General features: G+C 41.4%; 2 protein-coding genes across 19 annotated transcripts in view; one reads left to right on the top strand and one right to left on the bottom strand.

The window, feature by feature from the left end:
- The window catches only part of PKN2 (protein kinase N2), a 128,794-nt gene that overhangs the window by 97,474 nt on the left and 10,957 nt on the right, over nt 1-20,363 (top strand). For 12 of the 18 annotated variants that reach the window (XR_014844849.1, XR_014844848.1, XR_014844852.1 and 9 more), the window contains 8 exons: nt 4,849-4,992; nt 5,561-5,636; nt 6,515-6,689; nt 6,919-7,045; nt 8,368-8,498; nt 8,582-8,657; nt 8,736-8,827; nt 14,897-15,073. Coding sequence is in view for 13 of the 18 variants with exons in the window: in XM_021090333.2 (XP_020945992.1) it covers nt 4,849-4,992; nt 5,561-5,636; nt 6,515-6,689; nt 6,919-7,045; nt 8,368-8,498; nt 8,582-8,657; nt 8,736-8,827; nt 14,897-15,073 (998 nt within the window). In the remaining 5 variants the exon portion in view is untranslated. The remainder of the gene's footprint in view (nt 1-4,848; nt 4,993-5,560; nt 5,637-6,514; nt 6,690-6,918; nt 7,046-8,367; nt 8,499-8,581; nt 8,658-8,735; nt 8,828-14,896; nt 15,074-20,363) is intronic. The other 6 variants (XR_014844851.1, XR_014844850.1, XM_021090337.2 and 3 more) reach the window with 1 other exon arrangement.
- Nucleotides 1,750-20,363, bottom strand: part of GTF2B (general transcription factor IIB) — an 87,191-nt gene continuing 68,577 nt past the window's right edge. Inside the window, exon 9 of the transcript XR_014844872.1 lies at nt 1,750-1,937. The gene's annotated coding sequence lies outside the window, so the exon portion shown is untranslated. The remainder of the gene's footprint in view (nt 1,938-20,363) is intronic.

The following is a 20,363-nucleotide window of genomic DNA, read 5'->3' as shown; positions in this document are numbered from 1 at the left end:
TCAAGGCATCAGACTTGCTCCCCCAGTGGAGTGGTCCTCGGCTTTGAAGGCACTCTGTGGTTAATTAGAGCCGTGCATCCCTTAGGCCAGCTAGACCTCCTCGGTTTCTGATGTGCGTGCTGCTTGCCCCGAACTGGATTCTAAGCTCCTCTTGTGGAGGCCACACTCCTTATTACGATGTTATGATGAGTCTTCTGTTTACATAGTACATTTTACTTTTCATGTGATTTTTTTTACTCTTTTATTTTGTCCCTTATATTTATGGAATTTTTATTTATAGGGAATGTTTATAGAAATATTTATAGAAATATTATTTTAAACTGACATGTTCATGCCCAGCGCTTTGCCTCAAATGTCAAGTTTCCTTTCTGTAACATTCTGGAAGTAGGTTGTCTGTAGTATTTCTGTCCTTCCCAAGATACAAAAATTCATATGTCTTTTTAGAGTTTTAAGATACTCTAGAAATGATCTAAATCTAGAATGATGTAGAAGAGTTCAAATTATGTTCCTGGGAGCTCAGGGCTCTGCAGAATTGTTTCAGGAAGCAACACAGAGCCTTTTTGTTTGTTTGGTTTGAAATTCTGGATAAGATGTCACTTGGAATTTGCTATTTCCAGCCCCCTCATTTTACAGATTAATAAAGAAATTTTGGCCTAGGGTTAAATAACTAGCCTAAGCTATAATCTAGGATTCTAAAGTGTACTATCAGTTCTTTGGTTTTTTTTTTTTAATTCTTATAAGGCTGCCTTTTTCAATTTTCTTATAAAACTTGGTCTTCATTAATGTTTATTATAAACACGATAGCTGTATCATTTCACATTTTTTTCTGAATACCTTCCGCTCTTCCGTGGTAAAAACCTCAGTCTGGCCATGAGACATTGAAATAAAAAGGAAGAGCCCTCAGCTCTAACCTTTTCCCATTCGTGTTTTCTTTCCTTTTTTTTTTTTTGTTTTGTTTTGTTTTTGCCGCATGGAGCATGTGGAAGTTCTGGGCCAGGGATCAAACCTGTGCCACAGGAGTGACAATGCCACGTTTCCTTTTGATTAACTTTGTTAATGTCTAATAGAGAACAGTCTTTATCAGTATTGGAAACAGGATGAACTGAACCAGAAGAATTTTCGCAGGAATCAGCTGTTAAGAACGCTGATTAACGGGAAGGAAGAGGAAGACATCGAGGGGTTGAGAGCCGGTAAAAAGGCAGTCGGATTAATGGGCTGGAAATACCTGGGTTGACAGACGGTGGTGCTGACGACTAGAGAGCGCCTAGCCAGGAGGACGTTAGGAGGGGTCCTCAGAGAAGAGGCAAGCAGCCGAGCGAGCGGGGAGCGACTGTGCGTGGTGGGAGGAAGGGGCAGGAGGCTGAGGAGTGGGGTGAGAACAGTTGCTAGAGGAGAACTCGAGGGATTCTTAGTTACTGACTTCACGTTTTTAGAAATTGCCTGTACACACTACTCTTAAATTACCACACTCTTATCTTCGTTCTTCCGAATACTTAGGTCGAATCAGTAACTTAGGGTTTGTGGCATTGTGACTGCGTGAGCCTTGTTTTCAGATAAACCGCGTTCGGTACCGTGATGGCATTGTCATTTAGTACCAAGACCCCCCGGGGTGATTAATTGCCTCTTTTGAGCGTTTGTTTAGCTTTGCTTTGCCTGTTTTCCATGCACCGTCACCAAAACCTCCAGAAGGACTCTAAAACAACTGTGCATAGGCAGGTGTGTCTGGGCAGCTGTCGGTCAGCCTGGTACCTGCTTCGCTCCCCAGCAGCGTCCTTCCTGGAGCCTGACATCTTTCTGCTCCAATTTAAATGGCTGCTCTGTGGCTTTTATCTTGAGGCCCTCCTTCACTCTGCTCCTCTGGGATCCCTTGAGTCGAATTGCTCGTAGCTTTCTTCTTCCACCTCCTCACCTCAGTGGACCATGTCCCTGCGTACGTGCTAAGAAAAGAATGAATGTAAGTTTTAGAGACCTTGCATATCTGAAAGTGCTTCATTCTGCTGTCATGCTTGGAGTCTAGAATTCTAGGTTGGAGGGTTTTTATCATTGGATCTGTATCTGTATCTGTATAAAATAGGTGACAGATGTGTGGAGGAGACGGGAGGAAGTCTTTCCCAGGGAACATGCATGCACGGCAAGTCGTCCTGATGTTTACGGCGGACGCCTTACACCTGTATTGGCCAGGTGCACCTCAGTCTGGGGAAAGCAGTTACCGTTGCCTTCTACTCTCAGGCCTTACAGCGACTTCACACGGGCCATGCAGTTTCCTCACCTCCACTGCAGTGTTCCCTCTTTGATCCCAGCTTCAAATCCATAGTAAGACAAAATCAAACACAAGTTGGGACAGTCTGCCGATACTGCCAATCCCGTACTTAGCTCAGATCATCCAGCTCAGCTGTTTGTGTGATGACTTCACTCCACCTGGAGCTTTGTTGCTTTGGGGGGTTGACGTTACCTACAAGCACGCCCTTGCTTTATGGAACTGACCTGCTTCATCTGGAAGATTGCTAGTGAATGAGCAGTTACACTTGGCGGTTTAAATTCAGTAGGCACATCAAGTGGCATCTCCCTAAATAGAGGGTCCTTTGCTTTTCAGAGGCCATATCCCTGCTTTCCTTATTCAGATCACACTAGATGTTAGGGGGTTAAAGGAGGATCGGCGTTCTCTGCGTTGTGTTAGGAGTACTGGCATATAATATCCTAATCTCCTTTAGATCACAGCCACCCTGCCCCTTAAATTGTGGAGAGAGTGGTCCAGGAAACAATGCAAAGTAACAAAAGGTGAAGAGTTTATACTTAAAACCTCAGCGTAGAGCTCCTGGGAAGCTAATTTAGGCCTTGAACTAACCTTCCACCTCAGGTCTTTCTAACACACTTCAGTCCGAAGCATGGAATAAACAGAAGAGAATGCGTATGTGAGTTTGACCAGAGTGGCTAGACAAAATAAAAAGGAGGTGATTGGATTCTCTGTCATCCAGAGAAAGATAGAATCTTACCATTTAAGCAGGACGAAAGGTGTGAAAACTTTTCAGAATTACTCATCCACCCCCAGCATCTGTACCACTTGGTTTGCTGCTCTGTAACAAGGATGCCTCCCTGACACAGTGGAGAAGGTGAAAGAAAGTACGCCTCTCCTCCTCTGGCCTGAAACAGAGCAGGCAGAGCACCAGGCCCTCTGCGGGGCAGCGGGGCAGCGGGCAAGAGACCCACATTGTCTCCGCGGTGGCCTGCGTTCAATCCCAGCCCCGCACAGTGGGTTATAAGCATCAGCCTTGCAGCTGTGGCGTAGGTCGCAGCTGTGGCTCGGGTTCGATCCCCAGTTTAGGAACTTCCATGTGCTGCGAGTGTAGCCAAAGGAAAAAAGTAGAAAATTACCAATCCCTGGTTTACTTTATGCAGTATATTTCCCAAAATAACTTGTCAAAATACTTAAAAGTTTAACTGGAATAGACTATTACGGCGTTAATACCCACTACTTCTAAATGCCATTTGCTGATCTTAAAATAATTATACTCTCCTCATACTTGCCCTTTGGCGACAGTTGTTCTCTCCCACAGTAGTTTTGTGTCATTGAGAAGAAAGGTAGGAGGTCTTGAGCTTCTGCTCTCACTGCCAAGATGTCTCTTTTTGCTGCTTTTCCCTGATTATCAGTGAGACCTTCCGGCACGCTGTGTCTCGACTCGTTTTTCATGTTCTGTTTTTATAAGTATTTTCTGTGTTCACTTGCATCGACTAGTTTAATTAAAGTCATAGGATTTTTGTTATGCATAGTAGGAGTTTGGATAATAAGTTTCATAAGTTCACAAATTGAAAGTTTTATATGAAAGAAGTAATTTATTACTTTGAGCCTAAAGGGAAAAACATTTATCTCTTTTTATGGATGATCCACAAAATCCTGAAAAGCAAAACAATGGAGAAATCTTGTGCTTTAAATTTAAACGTATGTAGATTATGACTCGTATGTAGAGGTCAGTTTGTGGGCTGACCTCCAGTTTGTTAAGTGTGTTCTGCAAGTGCATTTTAACAGTTGGTTGGTAGATATGTTGAAACCATAAGTGTTTTTCCCACCTAAGCATAGTCTTTAATGACAGAATTATATAATACTCAGGTGGATATTATGCCATATGATATACCATATAGACATGGATAACATACCTAACTTGTCCTTGGTTTTAGTGGGGCTTTTTTGGTTTTGGTTCTCTGGGGTGGTTGGTTTTTTTTTATGTTGTAATAATAAATGAGCATCTTTCTGTATAAAACTTAGTCTGAACCTCGTGTTTGCTCCCTACCTGCACAGAGCCCTGTTATTGCTGGTCCCATCACCTGGTGGTATCTTTGGGAGACTAAATGACCGAACATTCTTAAGTGTTTACATAGTGTGTGACATACTTAATGCGCAGAATAAATGCTGTTTGCAGACCCTTTTCTCATTCAACACTGGGATCGGGAAATAAGATTTGAACAAATTTTTTGAGGTGAACAGTAAGGTCTTTTAACAGTAGCACAGCAAATGATGCCAAGTGGAGGAGGAAAATCCAAAAGACTGAAACTCTGGGATGGAAAAGAGTTTTTATGGCCATTCATCTGAATTGGTGATTCTCAGTGTGTGTTCTCTTTCTAAAAGGAACACAAACTGGAGAATGTTGGAATACGAATTTCTTGCTTTTAGTTAAAATGTGTAAGTTTGTTAAAGTAATATACATTATAAAAGCACTTTCTAAAATAGCGCAACCTATTGTGTGTGTTTTCTTCGTTTATTGTATTTGTATTTTATATTTTTCGTGATATTTTATTCATGTGTGTCCAACGATGTCTTCCTTGTTTTCTTTATTTTTTATTTAACTATTCTAGTCACGTGAACTGGAAATTTCAGTTTATTGGCGTGATTGGCGATCTCTGTGTGCTGTAAAATTTCTGAGGTTAGAAGATTTTTTAGACAACCAGCGGCATGGCATGTGTCTCTATTTGGAACCACAGGGTACTTTATTTGCAGAGGTAATAAATGTATTTTATTAAATACACATAATTACAATTGAAATTATGTAGCATGATGGAGAAGTGGGAAGAGTATTAGACTGAACGACAGACCACTTAAAGTCTTGGCTCAACTCTGCCACTGAATAGTTATATGGTCCTAAAACAAGTCCTTTTTTTTTTCTGCTTTTTAGGGCCACACCTGCAGCAAATGGAGATTCCCAGGCTGGGGGTCCTATCGGAGCTGTAGCTGCCGGCCTACGCCACAGCCACATCAGATCTGAGCCGCATCTGTGACCTACACCACAGCTCACGGCAACACTGGATCCTTAACCCTCTGAGTGAGGCCAGGGATCCAGCCCACATGTCACGGTTCCTAGTCGGATTCATTTCTGCTGTGCCACGACGAGAACTCCCTAAAACAAGTCCTTTATCCTCTTTAGGTTTGTTTTCTCATCTAGAAAATGAAGAGGCAACTACATTAAATCTCAGATTCTCTTAAGTGTTTACAATTTAGAAGTTTTTTTTGAATTTCATGAACCATAAATCTAATGCTATCTTCATGTCAACTTGAATTTCTTCCCTGCAGGTTACCTTTTTTAATCCAGTTATTGAAAGAAGACCAAAACTCCAAAGACAAAAGAAAATTTTTTCAAAACAACAAGGTAATTACTAAGCAATCAAATAACAAAGTGTTTTTGGTGTTATCAATATATTTTAAAATGTACATACCGTTTAAAAAGCGATACCTGTCTTTTTTTTTTTTCATTTTTGTTCAGTCATTTACTTGTCAGTTTTATTATGGAATACTTGAACCGTATCCACAAGCATAGAGACTAGTAGTGTCCCATCACTCAGCTTCAACAACTCAGCTCGTGTCCTCGTCTGTATTCTGTTTCTCACAGTTGCCTCAGATTATTTCAAGCAAACCCAGACATCATATTGATTCGTTTGTAAATGTCACAGTTAGTATCACTAAAAGAGAAGCATTTTTTTCCTAAACCTTTTTTTTTTTTTTTTTTTTTTTTTTTTTGGCCTTTTGGCCTTTTATAGGGCCGCTCCCTTGGCATATGGAGATTCCCAGGCTAGGGGTCAATCGGAGCTGTAGCTGCCGGCCTACACCACAGCCACAGCCACGCCAGATCCGAGCCGCGTCCGCGACCTACAGCACAGCTCACAGCAACGCCGGATCCTTAACCCACTGAGCAAGGCCAGGGATCAAACACGCAACCTCATGGTTCTCAGTCGGATTCCTTAACCACTGAGCCACAGTGGGAACTCCTTTTTTTCTAAACCTTAACCATATATCATTACTAGATAGATGTGTAAAAAAAGAAGTGGTTCCTATCTATTTATTTTCAAAACCGATAGTGCTATTTTGCACTAGCCTTTAATAACAAATAGTTAAGAACTATTTTTTAAGTGACAAATTTTGTTTATTCTTCATAAATTATAACTGATGAATATGAATTTTTAAATTATGGCTTTTGGTAACATATTAAAGAATTACTTGTTCTGTTTCCTTTATTTACAATATCCACAGGCAAAACATTTCTCAGAGCTCCTCAAATGAATATTAATATTGCCACTTGGGGAAGGCTAGTGAGAAGAGCTATTCCTACAGTAAATCATTCTGGCACCTTCAGCCCCCAAGCCCCCGTGCCTGCTGCAGTGCCAGTGGTTGATGTGCGCCTTCCTGAGCTAGCACCTCCAGCTACGTATGTGTCTTAAGATTTTTAAGCACTGCTTTTATAAAATAGTTATTGTGATATTTGTATATACTGATTACTTTAAGTCTATTAAAGATCTCATTTTTTCCAAATAGTGTTTTGAAGTCAGTGTTCTGCTTCCTTTTAAAGCAGTAAAATGGTTTGCTTTAAATTTAAAGCTGTTTAAAATACATACTTTTGATTACTGCCTTCGGTGAATTGCTTTATCTTTTCTAAGTGATTCCGCAGTAACCAAATTGGACTTTGATCTCGAACCCGTACCTCCTCCGGCCCCACCACGTGATTCTTCCCTCGGAGAAGTAGATGAAGCTGCTGAATTAAGAGATCTGGATACACCAGGACAGGCAAGGCTTTTTTTTTTTTTTTTTTTTCCTTCTTCTCACTTTTTAGGGCCACACCTGCAGTATGTGGAGGTTCCCAGGCTAGGGGTTGAATCAGAGCTACAGCTGCCATCGTACGCCCCAGCCACAGCAATGCAGGATCCGAGCTGCGTTTGTGACCTACACCACAGCCCATGGCAACACTGGATCCTTAACCCACTGAGCAAGGCCAGGGATCGAACCCACACCTCCTGGTTACTAGTTGGATTCATTTCTGCTGCACCACAACGGGAAATCCAGGCAAGACATCTTAAACCTATATAATTCCTTTTCACCTAATGAATTAGCCAGTAAAAGCATCATAGTCAATAAGAGGTGCATTTCAGTTAAAAATAGCTGTGTGGACTGTTTTTTATGATTCTTGTGAGGGAAACATAAAAACCTCTGGATGCTCGTGAGCCAGTTGGGGTGGAATAGGCCACCTAACCTGGGAGCATGGGAATAGGAATAGGCTGCCTGACCCGGGAGCGGACCGCGGCTGATAGTGAACGAATCACTGCATCTTCTAACTAGATTAACATGGTTTCTGAAAATGCGTTGACGATAACAGTAATATGGAAATATGGTTGATTTACAACATTGTGTTCTGGTGTGCAGCATAGCGATTCAGTATTTTTGCAGAGATCTGTTCCGTCGTAGGAGATTTCAAGATGACGTGCTCTAAAATACATCCGTGTCGCTTACCTGTTTTATGTAGTAGTTTGTATCTGTTAATCCCATTCCCCCTAATTTGCTCCTCCCTCTTGGTTCTCCCTCTAGTCACCATAAATCTGTTTCCTAAATCTGAGTCTGTTCTGTTTCTGTTTCATATTTAGATTCCATGTGTAAGTGCTATCATATAGTATTTCTTTCTCTGTCCAGTTTATTTCACTAAGCATAATATTTTCTAGGTCCATCCATGTTGCTGCAATTGGCAGTATTTCATTCTTTTTTATGGCAGAATAATATTCTGTGTGTCTTGGGGAGGGGGCACATCTTCTTAAACCCACGGCCTCTTGATGGGCACTAGGCTTGCTTCCACGTGCTGGCTGTTGTAAATAGTGCTGCTGCACATTGGGGTTCGTTAAGCTTTTTGAATTAGTGTTTTCGTTCTTTCCAATGTATTTTTTTTTTACATTTTTTAAGTAAAAGTAGTATAGAATTAGTAACGACAAAAATGAATATCTAATATCTGAACTTTATTTTGTGATATTTATATTTACTTTTAACTTTTTAAAAACTATCCTTACCTAGTAAGTTGTTTCCTGAATGTTTCTGTGATTTATTGCGTGTTTAATGTTTTGCAGGATTCAGAAACTCTTTTTGATACTGAGAATGACAGAAATAGTATCCTTCCAAAGTCTCAGTCTGAATATGAACCTGATATTCCTCAGTCGGGCTTAGAATATAGTGGTATTCATGAACTTGAGGACAGAAGGTAAAGGCCATATACCCAGTGCTGTGGCTGCATGTTTGGTCCCATATTTGCGCCTTGTTTTTAATTGACATTACTGTTTTCAGATCTCAACAGATGTTCCAGTTTAATCTACAAGACTTCAGATGTTGTGCTGTCTTGGGTAGAGGACATTTTGGAAAGGTAATCTTTTAAATTTTCTTGGAATGCCTACAAAAGTAATAACTCAAATGAGAAATAACTATTTTAATCTCATTTCAGGTGCTTTTGGCTGAATATAAACACACAAACGAAATGTTTGCTATAAAAGCCTTAAAGAAAGGAGACATTGTGGCTCGAGATGAAGTAGACAGGTTAGTTTTTAAAACATGAAATTGTTTATTTTTCCAAGGTTGCAACTTAATGTCATGAAAATCGTGTATATATTGCAACAAAAAGTTTATTTTCATGATACAGTGGACAGTTGAGCAACATGGGTTCTTTTTTTTTCCCCTTGTTTTGGCCACCCTATGGCATACAGAATTCCCGAGCCAGGGATTAGATCTGAGCCTCAGCTGTGACCTACACTTCAGCTACAGCAATAGTCAGATCCTTTAACCCACTGAGTCAGGCCGGGGATCGAACCTGCATCTTGACACCGATGACCCTGGTACACCACACTGGGAACCCCACAACGTGGGTTTCAGCTGCATGGATCCACTTAAATGTGAATATTTTCTTGCCTTTTTTTTTTTTTTTTTTTTTTTTGGCCTCTCCCATAGCATGTGGAAGTTCCTGGGCCAGGGATCAAACCCATGCCACAGCAGGGATCTGAGCTGCTGCAGTGGTATCTTGAGATCCTGAACCTGCTGAGCCACAAGAAAACTCTGAAACATGGATATTTTTCCGTAGTACATGGTCTGTGGTTGGTTGATCCACAGATAGGAAGAACTGCAGATACAGAGGGCCACCTATAAATTATGCATGGGTTAATTCCCATGCTCTTCAGGGATCAGCTGTGATAAGTAAAGAAACTAAATAAATTAATGCATAATTAAATACTGTTTTTCTTTCTAGCCAACTCCTTCTTCCCCTTCTTATGGCAGTTTGCTCATGAGTGACACCAGGGAAAGATGATGAAATGTTTAAACTAATTCTGATAAGGTTTTATACTTGGAAATGTTTATGTGGAATAGGAACTGTTGGACATCTGTGGTTAGGTGAAGCCATTTCCCATTTCATATTACAGAAGTAATGAGATGCCATGTTCAAATAATCTTCCGTTAGCTGCATGGCTAATTTATTCTGCTTTTTAAAATGTACCTGGCACATGTTTGATCCCTGGACCAAGAAATTCCACATGCTGTGGGAGCAGCCCTCCCCCGCTCCAAAATGTAAATACACCCATAGGAGCTCCCTGGTGGCTCCGCAGGTTAAGAACCTGGTGTTGTCAGTGCTGTGGTTCGTGTCACTGCTGTGGCATGGGTTCAGCCCCTGGCCCAGAAATGTCCTTGTGCCACAGGTGCAGCCAAAAATATAAAATAAAATAATAAAATGCACCTATATCTATTTTTCCTCTCTTTTCCTTAAAGTGATGTTTTTTGACTAAAGCATCTGACCATTCTGGGTATAAATTGATGGGGATACATTTCATGGACAGCTATTAAAATGTCAGTACTTTGCGGGTTATGTTTTACTTAGGTTAGAGAATATACCTTAAAAAGGCCGGCATGAAATGGAATGGTTATACGTGGAAATTATTACATAACCAGTGGCATATTTATTACAGAAAGAGGCTTTCATTTGCTATTTAGAAGTAGCAGTGTTTTTCTTAAACCACTGGGAAGTATCGGTAAATATTAATGGAAGACAGCCCTGTGTAATGAAAACAACTTGGGACAACAAGTGAAAAGATTTCTCTATCCTGATTGTTGCTTTTTAATTGATATTTGACCCAAGCATGATTCATTAAATGTCTTTGGACCTCAGTTAGCCCACATATTTTTAAAAGACATGTTTTTGTAATAGTTTCCTTACCAAATTGTCTTAAGTGCCATGTAGGTATATCAAATTACTACTTTTAATGTTTTTTCCCTGATACGGAGAGTCCTTAGAATTAGGCTAGATTGGGAGTTCCCCTTGTGGCTCAGTAGTTAACGAACCCGACTAAGATCCATGATGTTGCAGGTTCGATCCCTGGCCTTGCTCAGTGGGTTGAGGATCTGGCATTGCTATGAGCTGTGGTGTAAGTCATAGATGCAGCTTGGATCTGGCATTGCTGTGGCTCTGCTGTAGGCCGACGGCTACAGCTCCGATTAGACCCCTAGCCTAGGAACCTCCATATGCCTCGGAAGCAGCCCTAGAAAAGGCAAAAAGACACACACACACACACAAAAGAAGAATGTCCAGATCAGAGGATGAAGCTTTAGCCAGCACCTCAGACATTGCCTCTACTTAAAATTAATCAGCCTTGGTGAACAGTTGATAAGAGATCTTTATCTAATTTCAGTTGTAAGTCTACGTGTGTTCAGTCACATGGATATAAAATAATCTCTAGTAGAACCAGAAAAACAGAGAAATGTAAAATAAATACAATAAAACTCACTCTTGAAGGAATTTGAAGAAAACAGCAAAAAAAAAAAAAAGAACAATTAGAGGGAGGCAAGAAAAAAATTAATTTAGAAGATGAAAAAGTAGGAATTCCCGTTGTGGCGCAGTGGTTAACGAATCCGACTAGGAACCATGAAGTTGCGGGTTCTGTCCCTGCCCTTGCTCAGTGGGTTAACGATCCGGCGTTGCTGTGAGCTGTGGTGTAGTTTGCAGACGCGGCTCGGATCCTGTGTTGCTGTGGCTCTGGTGTAGGCCAGTGGCTACAGCTCTGATTCGACCCCTAGCCTGGGAACCTCCATATGCCGCAGAAGCGGCCCAAAGAAATAGCAAAAAGAAAAAAAAAAAAAAAAAAAGTAGACCAATCTGTTTTTAGTGTGTATTGCTTGCAGGTGTGACTAGTAAATGGCTAAGCAGAATCTTTTATATTTACTTTCTGCGTCATCCTTTTAATAGACCCATAGAAGTCATTGTTCTTGCATGTTGGTGGGGTTTTTTAATAGGTATTTCTAAAATTCTTGGTGGTTCTTAATGACAGTTTTCCTTTCTAAACTTTCTTTTTCTAGTGTGAATTTTATTTATATGATAGAAAATTCCAAATCAACCTCTTCTTTGTTGTTACTTAGGGTTTTTCCTCCAGTTTTATTGAGATACAGTTGACATGCAGCACTCTATAAGTATGATTTACAGCTTAATGATTTGACTTAGATACATCCTCAAATGATTATCAAAATCATTTTCTCAAAAACATCTCATATAGATACAGGATTGAAGAAATAGAAAAAAATGTATTTTTTCCCTGTGATGGGAACTCTTAGGATTTTCTCTCTGGTAACCACAAATCCACATCTTTTTAAAGGAACACAGATTATGCACTGAGTTCAAAAGGAATGTAATTCATGTGCAGAGATCACCTTCTCCACCTGCCACTGGTAGAATGTTCTTTCTGAGTCCTGTCTTTTCCCCCCTGAGGAAGAATGTTCAGCTTGTGTTAGTGCCCTGCCTCCTCACTGAGCTTCCTCTTCTTAGCAGTTCACAGTTCAAGACAGCACAGTAGACCTGGAAGTATATTTTTGCAGTTGTAGAGTAAAAACACAGCTCGCCAAACTTTTTTTATGTATCTCATATATACGTTGATATGATTCAGTCCTGAGATTGGCCTTATAAACGATGTGGCTTTCCATTGACCAAATTAACTACACAGCGTTTGGTTTCTGACGTATCTAGTGATACACCGAAGAAAGCACCAAAAAATGCTAGAATGCACCTAGTCACTTAGAGAAAACGTAAATACATTAGTTATATAAATGAAAGACGGTAGATATGTTTGAGTTTAAAATAACAAATGGAAAAAATAAAAGTAATTTTTAAATAAATTTAAAAATAAATATAAAACAGTACAGGCAGTCACAGCTCATGGGGGGGTGTGCTGGCGGATCAAAGTGAGGCTTTGTAAGAGAGATTGGCTTTGTGCTGTTCTTTGACGGATGGAAGGTATTTCGGAACATGGAGAGAATGACAATTGAGAGGAAAATGTTCTGGATAGAATGAATAAAGTTTGAAGTTTTGCATAAGGTTGAATTGTCTCATGGACTTGATTTGATTTGATTTGATTTTGCTTTTTAGGGCTGCACATGCAGCATATGAAAGTTCCCAGGCTTTCGAATCGGAGTCAAATCGGAGCTACAGTTGCCGGCCTGCACCACAGCCACAGCAATGGTGGATCCTTAACCCACTGAGCGAGGCCAGGGATTGAACATACATCATCGTGGATTCCAGTCAGGTTTATTACCACTGAGCCACAATGGGAACTCCAGTTTCATGGACTTTTAAGGAGAATATACAATTTCGATTAGGTTGGAAAAAGTTAAAGACTTAGGGAACAGCTTTTTGGTGTGCTGCAAAATGCTTAAAATTATTGTTACAGTTCGGGCCTATAAAGAGCCTTCCTCCTTTATCTGCTAGTCCTGAGACATGGACCCAGTCCCATCGGCTGTCAGTCCCCCCAAAGAGGTCCTCTGGACGGCAGTAAAGCCGGTGCGAGAGGCACTTTGGTCCATCCTTTAGACCGATTACATGCTCAACTCCAGTCTAAACGGGGACTCGGCCAGTTGAGAGGTAGTGATTCACCCTAACTTCGCCCATAGGAAATTATTCATTCACCCGTAAATATAAACTCTAGACAATGAAGAGACTCTGTTTGCCACCTGCTTAAGTCCAAAATCTCTTGTCAGCTTGTCTTACTTCATCTGAATATTTTTACATTAGCCAAAATTTAGATTGGCATAGTAAATCTGTTTTAGAATCTATCTTATAGATCTTGCCTGATTGGACATTATTTTCCAATAAATTTAATGGTGATAAAGTCAAAGCTATTAACGTTCTCTTTGATCCTGTGTGAATTTATGTTTAATAGTGACTTAATTTGTAGTAACATTTAGAAACCTTGCAAATGTATATAGAAATAAGCCTGATGCTTTAAAAACAGTTATAGTGGGGGTGTTCCCGTCATGGCTCAGTGGTTAACGAATCTGACTAGGAACCATGAGGTTGCGGGTTCAATCCCTGGCCTTGCTCAGTGGGTTGAGGATCTCGCATTGCTGTGAGCTGTGGTGTAGGTTGCAGACATGGCTCGGATCCTGCATTGCTGTGGCTGTGGTGTAGGCTGGCGGCTACAGCTCCGATTGGACCCCTGGCCTGGGAACCTCCATATGCCGCAGGAGCAGCCCTAGAAAAGGCAAAAAGACCAAAAAATAATAATAATAATAATAGTAATAATTATAGTGGGACTTTCTGTTTCTGAGTGTATATATAAGATTATAAACAGACTGTGTGAAATCGAAGGGTCAGAGTTCACCTGGAATATGACCATATTAAATGGAGTTTGAATTACCCATTTCGTAATAGCTGTGTTTACTGTCAGTATTTAAAACTGAACAGGTGTTTTCATTATGCACTCAGAATGCAGCTGTATTAACATAGCATGAAAAGTTTGACCACTGTTCTTTGAAGCAGCTTGTAAGAGTTCTTGCAGAGAAAACCTGCGGTACGTAGAGATTTTATAGATGACCGGTACCCTTCCCTAGCGCTTCCTTCAGGTGTGCTAAATGGAGTACAGCTTCCCTCATGTACTTCGTATTACATGTTAGAATATTTGGATACCACAGTGTATACTTATTATAAACATTCGCTTTCCTTGAAATCACCTGGATCACAAACCTTGTATTTTAAAATTATGCTTTACGTTGTTAAATCCTCTGACCAATTCCTGATAGAATTTCACAGTTGATCCCTAATTAAGGCTTTTTTGGTTGACTGTTCCCACTAGCCATCAGTGTGAACTTTGTCATGCTAACCCTTTTGAGTTTTCATGAATGTATTTCTATTAAAGAGATATATATCAAGTAGTCCAAATTTTTCAAAGCATTTTTGTATCAAAACTAAGACATATTTTGATTTTGAAGTTATAATGGTTGAGAACTTTGCTTATTTTAGAGTTTTTGTTTGTTTGTTGTCTTTTGCCTTTTTAGGGCCACACCCGCAGCATATGAGATTCCCAGGTTAGGAGTCGAATTGGAGCTGCAGCTGCCGGCCTACACCACAGCCACAACATCAGATCCAAGCCGCGTCTGCAACCTGAAGCACAGCGCACAGCAACGCCAGATCCCTAACCCACTGAGCGGGGCCAGGGTGGAACCCGAATCCCCATGGATACTAGTCGGATTCTTTAACGGCTGAGCCGCCGTAGGAACTCCTCAAGTTTATTCATTTTTAAAGAATGTTATTTCCAACTAGAACTTTTAAAAAAAGCGATTTGTAAATGTTTTCTCTTTCAGCCTGATGTGTGAAAAAAGAATTTTTGAGACTGTGAATAGTGTGAGGCACCCCTTTTTGGTGAACCTCTTTGCCTGTTTCCAGACGACGGAGCACGTTTGCTTTGTGATGGAGTACGCCGCCGGCGGGGACCTGATGATGCACATTCACACCGATGTCTTTTCTGAACCCAGAGCCGCGTGAGTGTTCAGACACTTCTCTGAGGGTTTTCATGACTGGTTTCTTTCTGGGAAGAAAAAAGCTCTCTGAAATATATATTTGTTTTTACCCTCAAATGGAAAATAGATCTCTGCGAGAAATACTGGAACTCCTTACTTAGCTTTTTGCCATGTATGAATGTGTCTGTTTTTCTTTGTTGGTCATGTTGGAGATTTCATGGATTACCCTAAATCATAGTTGATAATTTAGATATACCATTTAGGGAAATTTCTTTTTTTTCCAGTGTGTTTTCTCCCTAGAGAATGCCATCCAGGACCATGGCTTTAAATATTAGCTATACTCAGTACATTGCTACGTGAAAAAAGAAAGCATAGAGGAGTTTATATCATGCATGTGTATGAAATATTTATATTTGGATTTTAAAGCATAGTTTTTGAGAAATGTGTCTTAGGCGTTTGCTCGCGTGTGCTCTCAGCATGTGAGGAAAGCCCGCGTTCAGAGGGCCTCCAGTGAAAGCGCAGCATGCAGGCTTTTCCCCACGGCCCTTCTTAGGTGTTCAATTTGACATTATACGAAGGTTTTGCTTATTCGACTGCGTGAAAGTAAGTACTTGTGAGTGAGCACACCTGTGTATATATTCTCCCCCGATGTTATTCTGTTTTTCTAGCTCTTAGGTGTCGGGCTAGGATTTGAACCCAGGAAGGGCTCGTAGTGGTTATGCTGGGTATGCAGACGTTTACCAGATTCATCTCGCCAGCCCTCTTCTCTTTCCTAACCTTCCAGTAACGTGCAGTGACCAGCGTGGCTTTTCCCTTTACATGGCCAAGGCGCATCCCTCATCTGGCATCTCAGACCGAACTTCTGATCGCTCCTGTTTCTCCCCATCTCAGCCTGCACTCCCAGCTGTTACTTCTTCTTCAGTGGGTGTGTCATCTACCAGTTGCTCAAGCCAAAACATGGGAGTCATTCTTGAATCTTTTTTCCCGTACATGCAACCTCCGGATTCTACCTCCGGAACATTTCCCAGATCATAAAAATCGTAAACCTGTAGTAAGCCTTTGCTGGATTTTTTCCATTGCCTTTTATGTAGTGTGTGCTGCAGTGGACCTCTTTTATTGGGAGTCGAGATTCCCCCTAGATGTAGTTCTTCTCAAGATGATATTTTTGATTTAAGTGAGGCACTGGCTTGGAAAGTAGTCGTTCTGAACCAAGTATTATGCACATTTTTAGATGATGCTTGTACCTTCCCGCCTGGCAGTGATGTCGTGGAAACATATCCCGGTGCCACGCCCTGGGCTGAGTCCCAAACATTTCCATACTGTCACAAGTACCGTCACGAGGTCAGATCAGCAGAAAGAAGCAACTGCTTCTCAAACCCACACCTCCCCTTCAGCCCCCAAAGGCAGCCTAGATTTCCTGCAGTGGGCACGGTCTCAGCCTTCAGGAGGAAGTGTGTGTGTTGCCACTAAGGCTCTTGTGGAAAAGAACTTAGTAAACACCTCTCAAGGTGACCTTCATTTCGTTTGCATTCATCTGGCTTTAGACCATCGTCCCAGACTCACCGCCAGCATTTCCATGGTGTGAGGGTTTCTTGGGAGATGCTTCCTTAACAAACCCTTGAAGATGAATAAGCTCACAGGCCTGGAGCTGCCCTGGAGCCCAGCTCTGACCTTCACCCTCTCGCAGGAAGTGGGGAAGAAATTTGTTTTCATCTGTTCTCTCCCTTTGTTACAGGGCACCCATGGTGTACAAGGCACACGTGGGGGTGCTCCCACCCTATCAGCACCTACATGGATGCCTTCGTATGACTTGTCTGTATTCTGTTACACACTTGTGTAGTAACAGGTTTACACGCATTCCTCTGTTCGGTTCTCAGCATGCCCATTAACAATATATCAGACAGCAGCAGCAGTAGTAGTGGCGTTCGTTCACGTTTCATGTGAAGAAATGAGGCCTTAGTTCTGATGGCTAGTACAGCTCTCAGAAAAGGAGGCAGAAGCCACCAAGTAATAGAAGGCGACTAATAATTTATTCCCTGCATATTTACAAATTAATATTTAGGAGTTCCCTGTTTAAGGATCCAGTGTGGTCACTGCTGTGGTGTGGGTTCACTCCCTGGCCCAGGAACTTCTGCATGCTGCAGGCATGGCCAAAAAAATATTAATACTTAAGAATTAAGGAGTTCCCATCGTGGCGCAGTGGTTAACGAACCCAGCTAGGAACCATGAGGTTTCAGGTTCGATCCCTGGCCTCGCTCAGTGGGTTAAGGATCCAGCGTTGCTGTGGCTGTGGCATAGGCCAACGGCTATAGCTCCAATGAGACCGCTAGCTTGGGAACCTCCATATGCCACAGGAGCGGCCCTAGAAAAGGCAAAAAAGACCAAAAAAAAAAAAAAAAAAATTGCCAGGGTATCTAGACTATGTCCAGCCTTGTGCTAAATAACTTTCATGGGAATTTGTCTTATTTTGTTATGCCTTTTTTTTAAATAGAGATAAAATCCTGTTCTCCCTTAATACACTTTATTTTTGCTGAGAGTACAGATTATATAGCACAAATGAAACAACCCCAGCAAAGTGCGATGATAAAACGCTCCTCTGCGGCTTCATGTCTGAGTACCTGCCTCTGGTCATTCCCATCTCCCTTCGGATGGTCACTTTGGAGGTCCTGTTCTGAGTTGGTCTCAAAGCCGCTGTGTCACTAAGGTCTGAATCAGGCCACTGTTCTGCTGCGTGTGTTGTCTTCTTCAGAGCACTTTTGTTAATTCCTGAAATCATCTCATTTATTTTTTACCTTTGTAGTGTCCGTCTCCTTCACTAAAGGGAAAGAATGTGGCCACTGTCTAATCTGTAGGCTAGTGAGACACCTGGAGAGGTGACTGACCTGCTCTAGGCAAACGCTGTATTCTTACTGCTTGAGACTATGGAACCAGAACTAGTGTGATTCCTTGCTTTGCTGTTTTCTAGCTGTGCGACTTTAGATGAATCAGTTACTCTGAGAACTTCGTTTCCTGCTTCTGTAAAAATATTTATCTTAAAATTTGGATTTGAAGGTTAAATAAGCTGAAAAATTAAAATATTTAGCACAGTACCTGACACACTGTAAGCACTCAGTGAAATGTATATATATTTTTAAACAGTGTACCCTGTTATTTATTAAGTATCATGAGGGCAGTCTGTTTACAAATAGTGAAACTACAGCGAAATTAATTAACATATTTTTATAATTATTACAATAGTTTTTTACCACCAAAATAAGTTTGCTTAAAAAAAAACAGGAGTTCCCGTTGTGGCGCAGTGGTTAACGAATCCGACTAGGAACCATGAGGTTGCGGGTTCGGTCCCTGCCCTTGCTCAGTGGGTTAAGGGTCCGGCGTTGCCGTGAGCTGTGGTGTAGGTTGCAGACGCGGCTCGGATCCCGAGTTGCTGTGGCTCTGGTGTAGGCCGGTGGCTACAGCTCCGATTTGACCCCTAGCCTGGGAACCTCCATATGCCACGGGAGCAGCCCAAGAAATAGCAAAAAGACAAAAAAAAACAAAAAACAAAAAACAAAACAAAAAAAAACACTGCCACAAGCAACTTCAGAATCGTGTTTGTTTTAATGGACTTAGGCTAAATTGTTTAAACTTCTGATAAATAATTATATAAGATGTAATGTATACTCAAATATTTTTATATAATTGCATTTTAAAATTTGCTGAATTATGGTTCCATTTGTGTAAAAATAAGTAAACACAAAACAGCCTTTTTATCTACAAATACGTATAAATACAGTCTAAGAATTTCGGGAGCATTCACCAAACTGACAAGAGTACTTATCTCTGGTGGTGGTAGTGTTGGAGTAAGATGGAGATAGATGAATGAAATACTTTGCTTTGGGGGCTGGGGTATTACCCATATATTACTTGGAAGATTAAAAACTGATTCTCCTAAGTGTCTCCTTAGAAGCTATTCTACACTGAAGGCAGATCTGCATTTTGAAATTCATTCGTTTGTATATTACCTACCTCCTCATTCAGTGATGCTGTCCTGTATCAGGCATTTTGCTAAGTATTTAGGCTAAACTCTGAAAGAGACAACCATGGTCCTGCCCCTCAAGAGTTAATATTCCAGCTGGGCTGCGGGTTTCCTGAGGTCTAAACCTGCTTGTCCGATTTCTAGACCTCTTCACCTGCCCCAAGAGGCAGTTTGACGCCAGCATGTCTAAAGCCAAACTCATCTTCCCCACAGAAGTTTGTGTTTCTTGGTCTATCCATCACTCTAAAAAGGAAGGAACCTTGGGAGTGACCCTCAGCTGCTCCCGCTCCTCGTCCTTCACAGCCGATAAGACCCCGCGTTCTGTCGAGCTCATCCTGACCCACCTCCTGTTCTCGTTAGTGGTGCTGTCCTCTTAGCCTTTGCTGTTCCTCTTCCCTCTGGGCATCTGCCTGCTTCTACTCCAGCCTTCACTCTGCCCTCAGGAAAAAAATCTCTCTAACAGAAATCTGATCATTCTGCCCTGATGAAAGTGGTTTGATTTGCTATCGCTAAGAGAGGAATTTTCAGTACAGGTAAACCTCAGAGATATTACAGATTCAGTTCCAAACCACTGCAGTAAGACAAATGTCATAATAAAATGAGTCACGTGAATTTTCTGGTCTCCCAGTGGATATAAAAGTTAGGTTTACACTGTACCGCAGTCTGTTAAGGGTGGATAGCGTCATGTAAAAACGAGTGCATACCCTAATTAAAAATTACTTTATTGCTAACAAATGCTAGCTGTTACCTGAGCCTTCAGCAAGCCATAATCCTTCTCAGTAGTACTGCCAGAGGTCAGAGATCACCACAACAAATAGAATAATGACGGAAAATTTGAAATATTGAATTACCAAAATATGGTACGAAGACCTGAAGTGAGCAAATGCTGTTGGAGAAATAACACTAGTAGTCTTGTCCTTTCAGAGCTGTCACAGACCTTCCAACTGCAAAAAGATCCGCAATTATCCGTGAAGCACGGTAACATATACATGCAGTTGAACGAGGTGCCTGCACTCATGTGACTTTTCAGGGTTCTTCACGACTTGACCTCAGGCTGTCTCTGCAGCCTCACCCCCCCCCCCCCCCCCGCCACGCCTTTCCCATCCTTTACTTGGGCTTCAGCAGACCTGTTACTGCTTGTCAAGCACTTACGGCTTTGCCACCTCCATTCCTTTCCTTCTCAGGGAAATGCTCTATTTCCTCTACAAAAGTGCTGCCTTTCACGCCATTCTCTATGTTGTAATTTCTTCCAAGAACCAGCAGGTGTCTATTCGAAGGACTTCAGGGATTACCAGG

Source organism: Sus scrofa, chromosome 4, assembly GCF_054392235.1.
Source record: "Sus scrofa isolate SSC_HxYL_T2T_F1_AM1 chromosome 4, Sscrofa_HxYL_maternal_Yorkshire_Landrace_v2.0, whole genome shotgun sequence".
Lineage (NCBI taxonomy): Eukaryota > Metazoa > Chordata > Mammalia > Artiodactyla > Suidae > Sus > Sus scrofa.
This window is presented reverse-complemented; position numbering and strand designations above follow the sequence as displayed.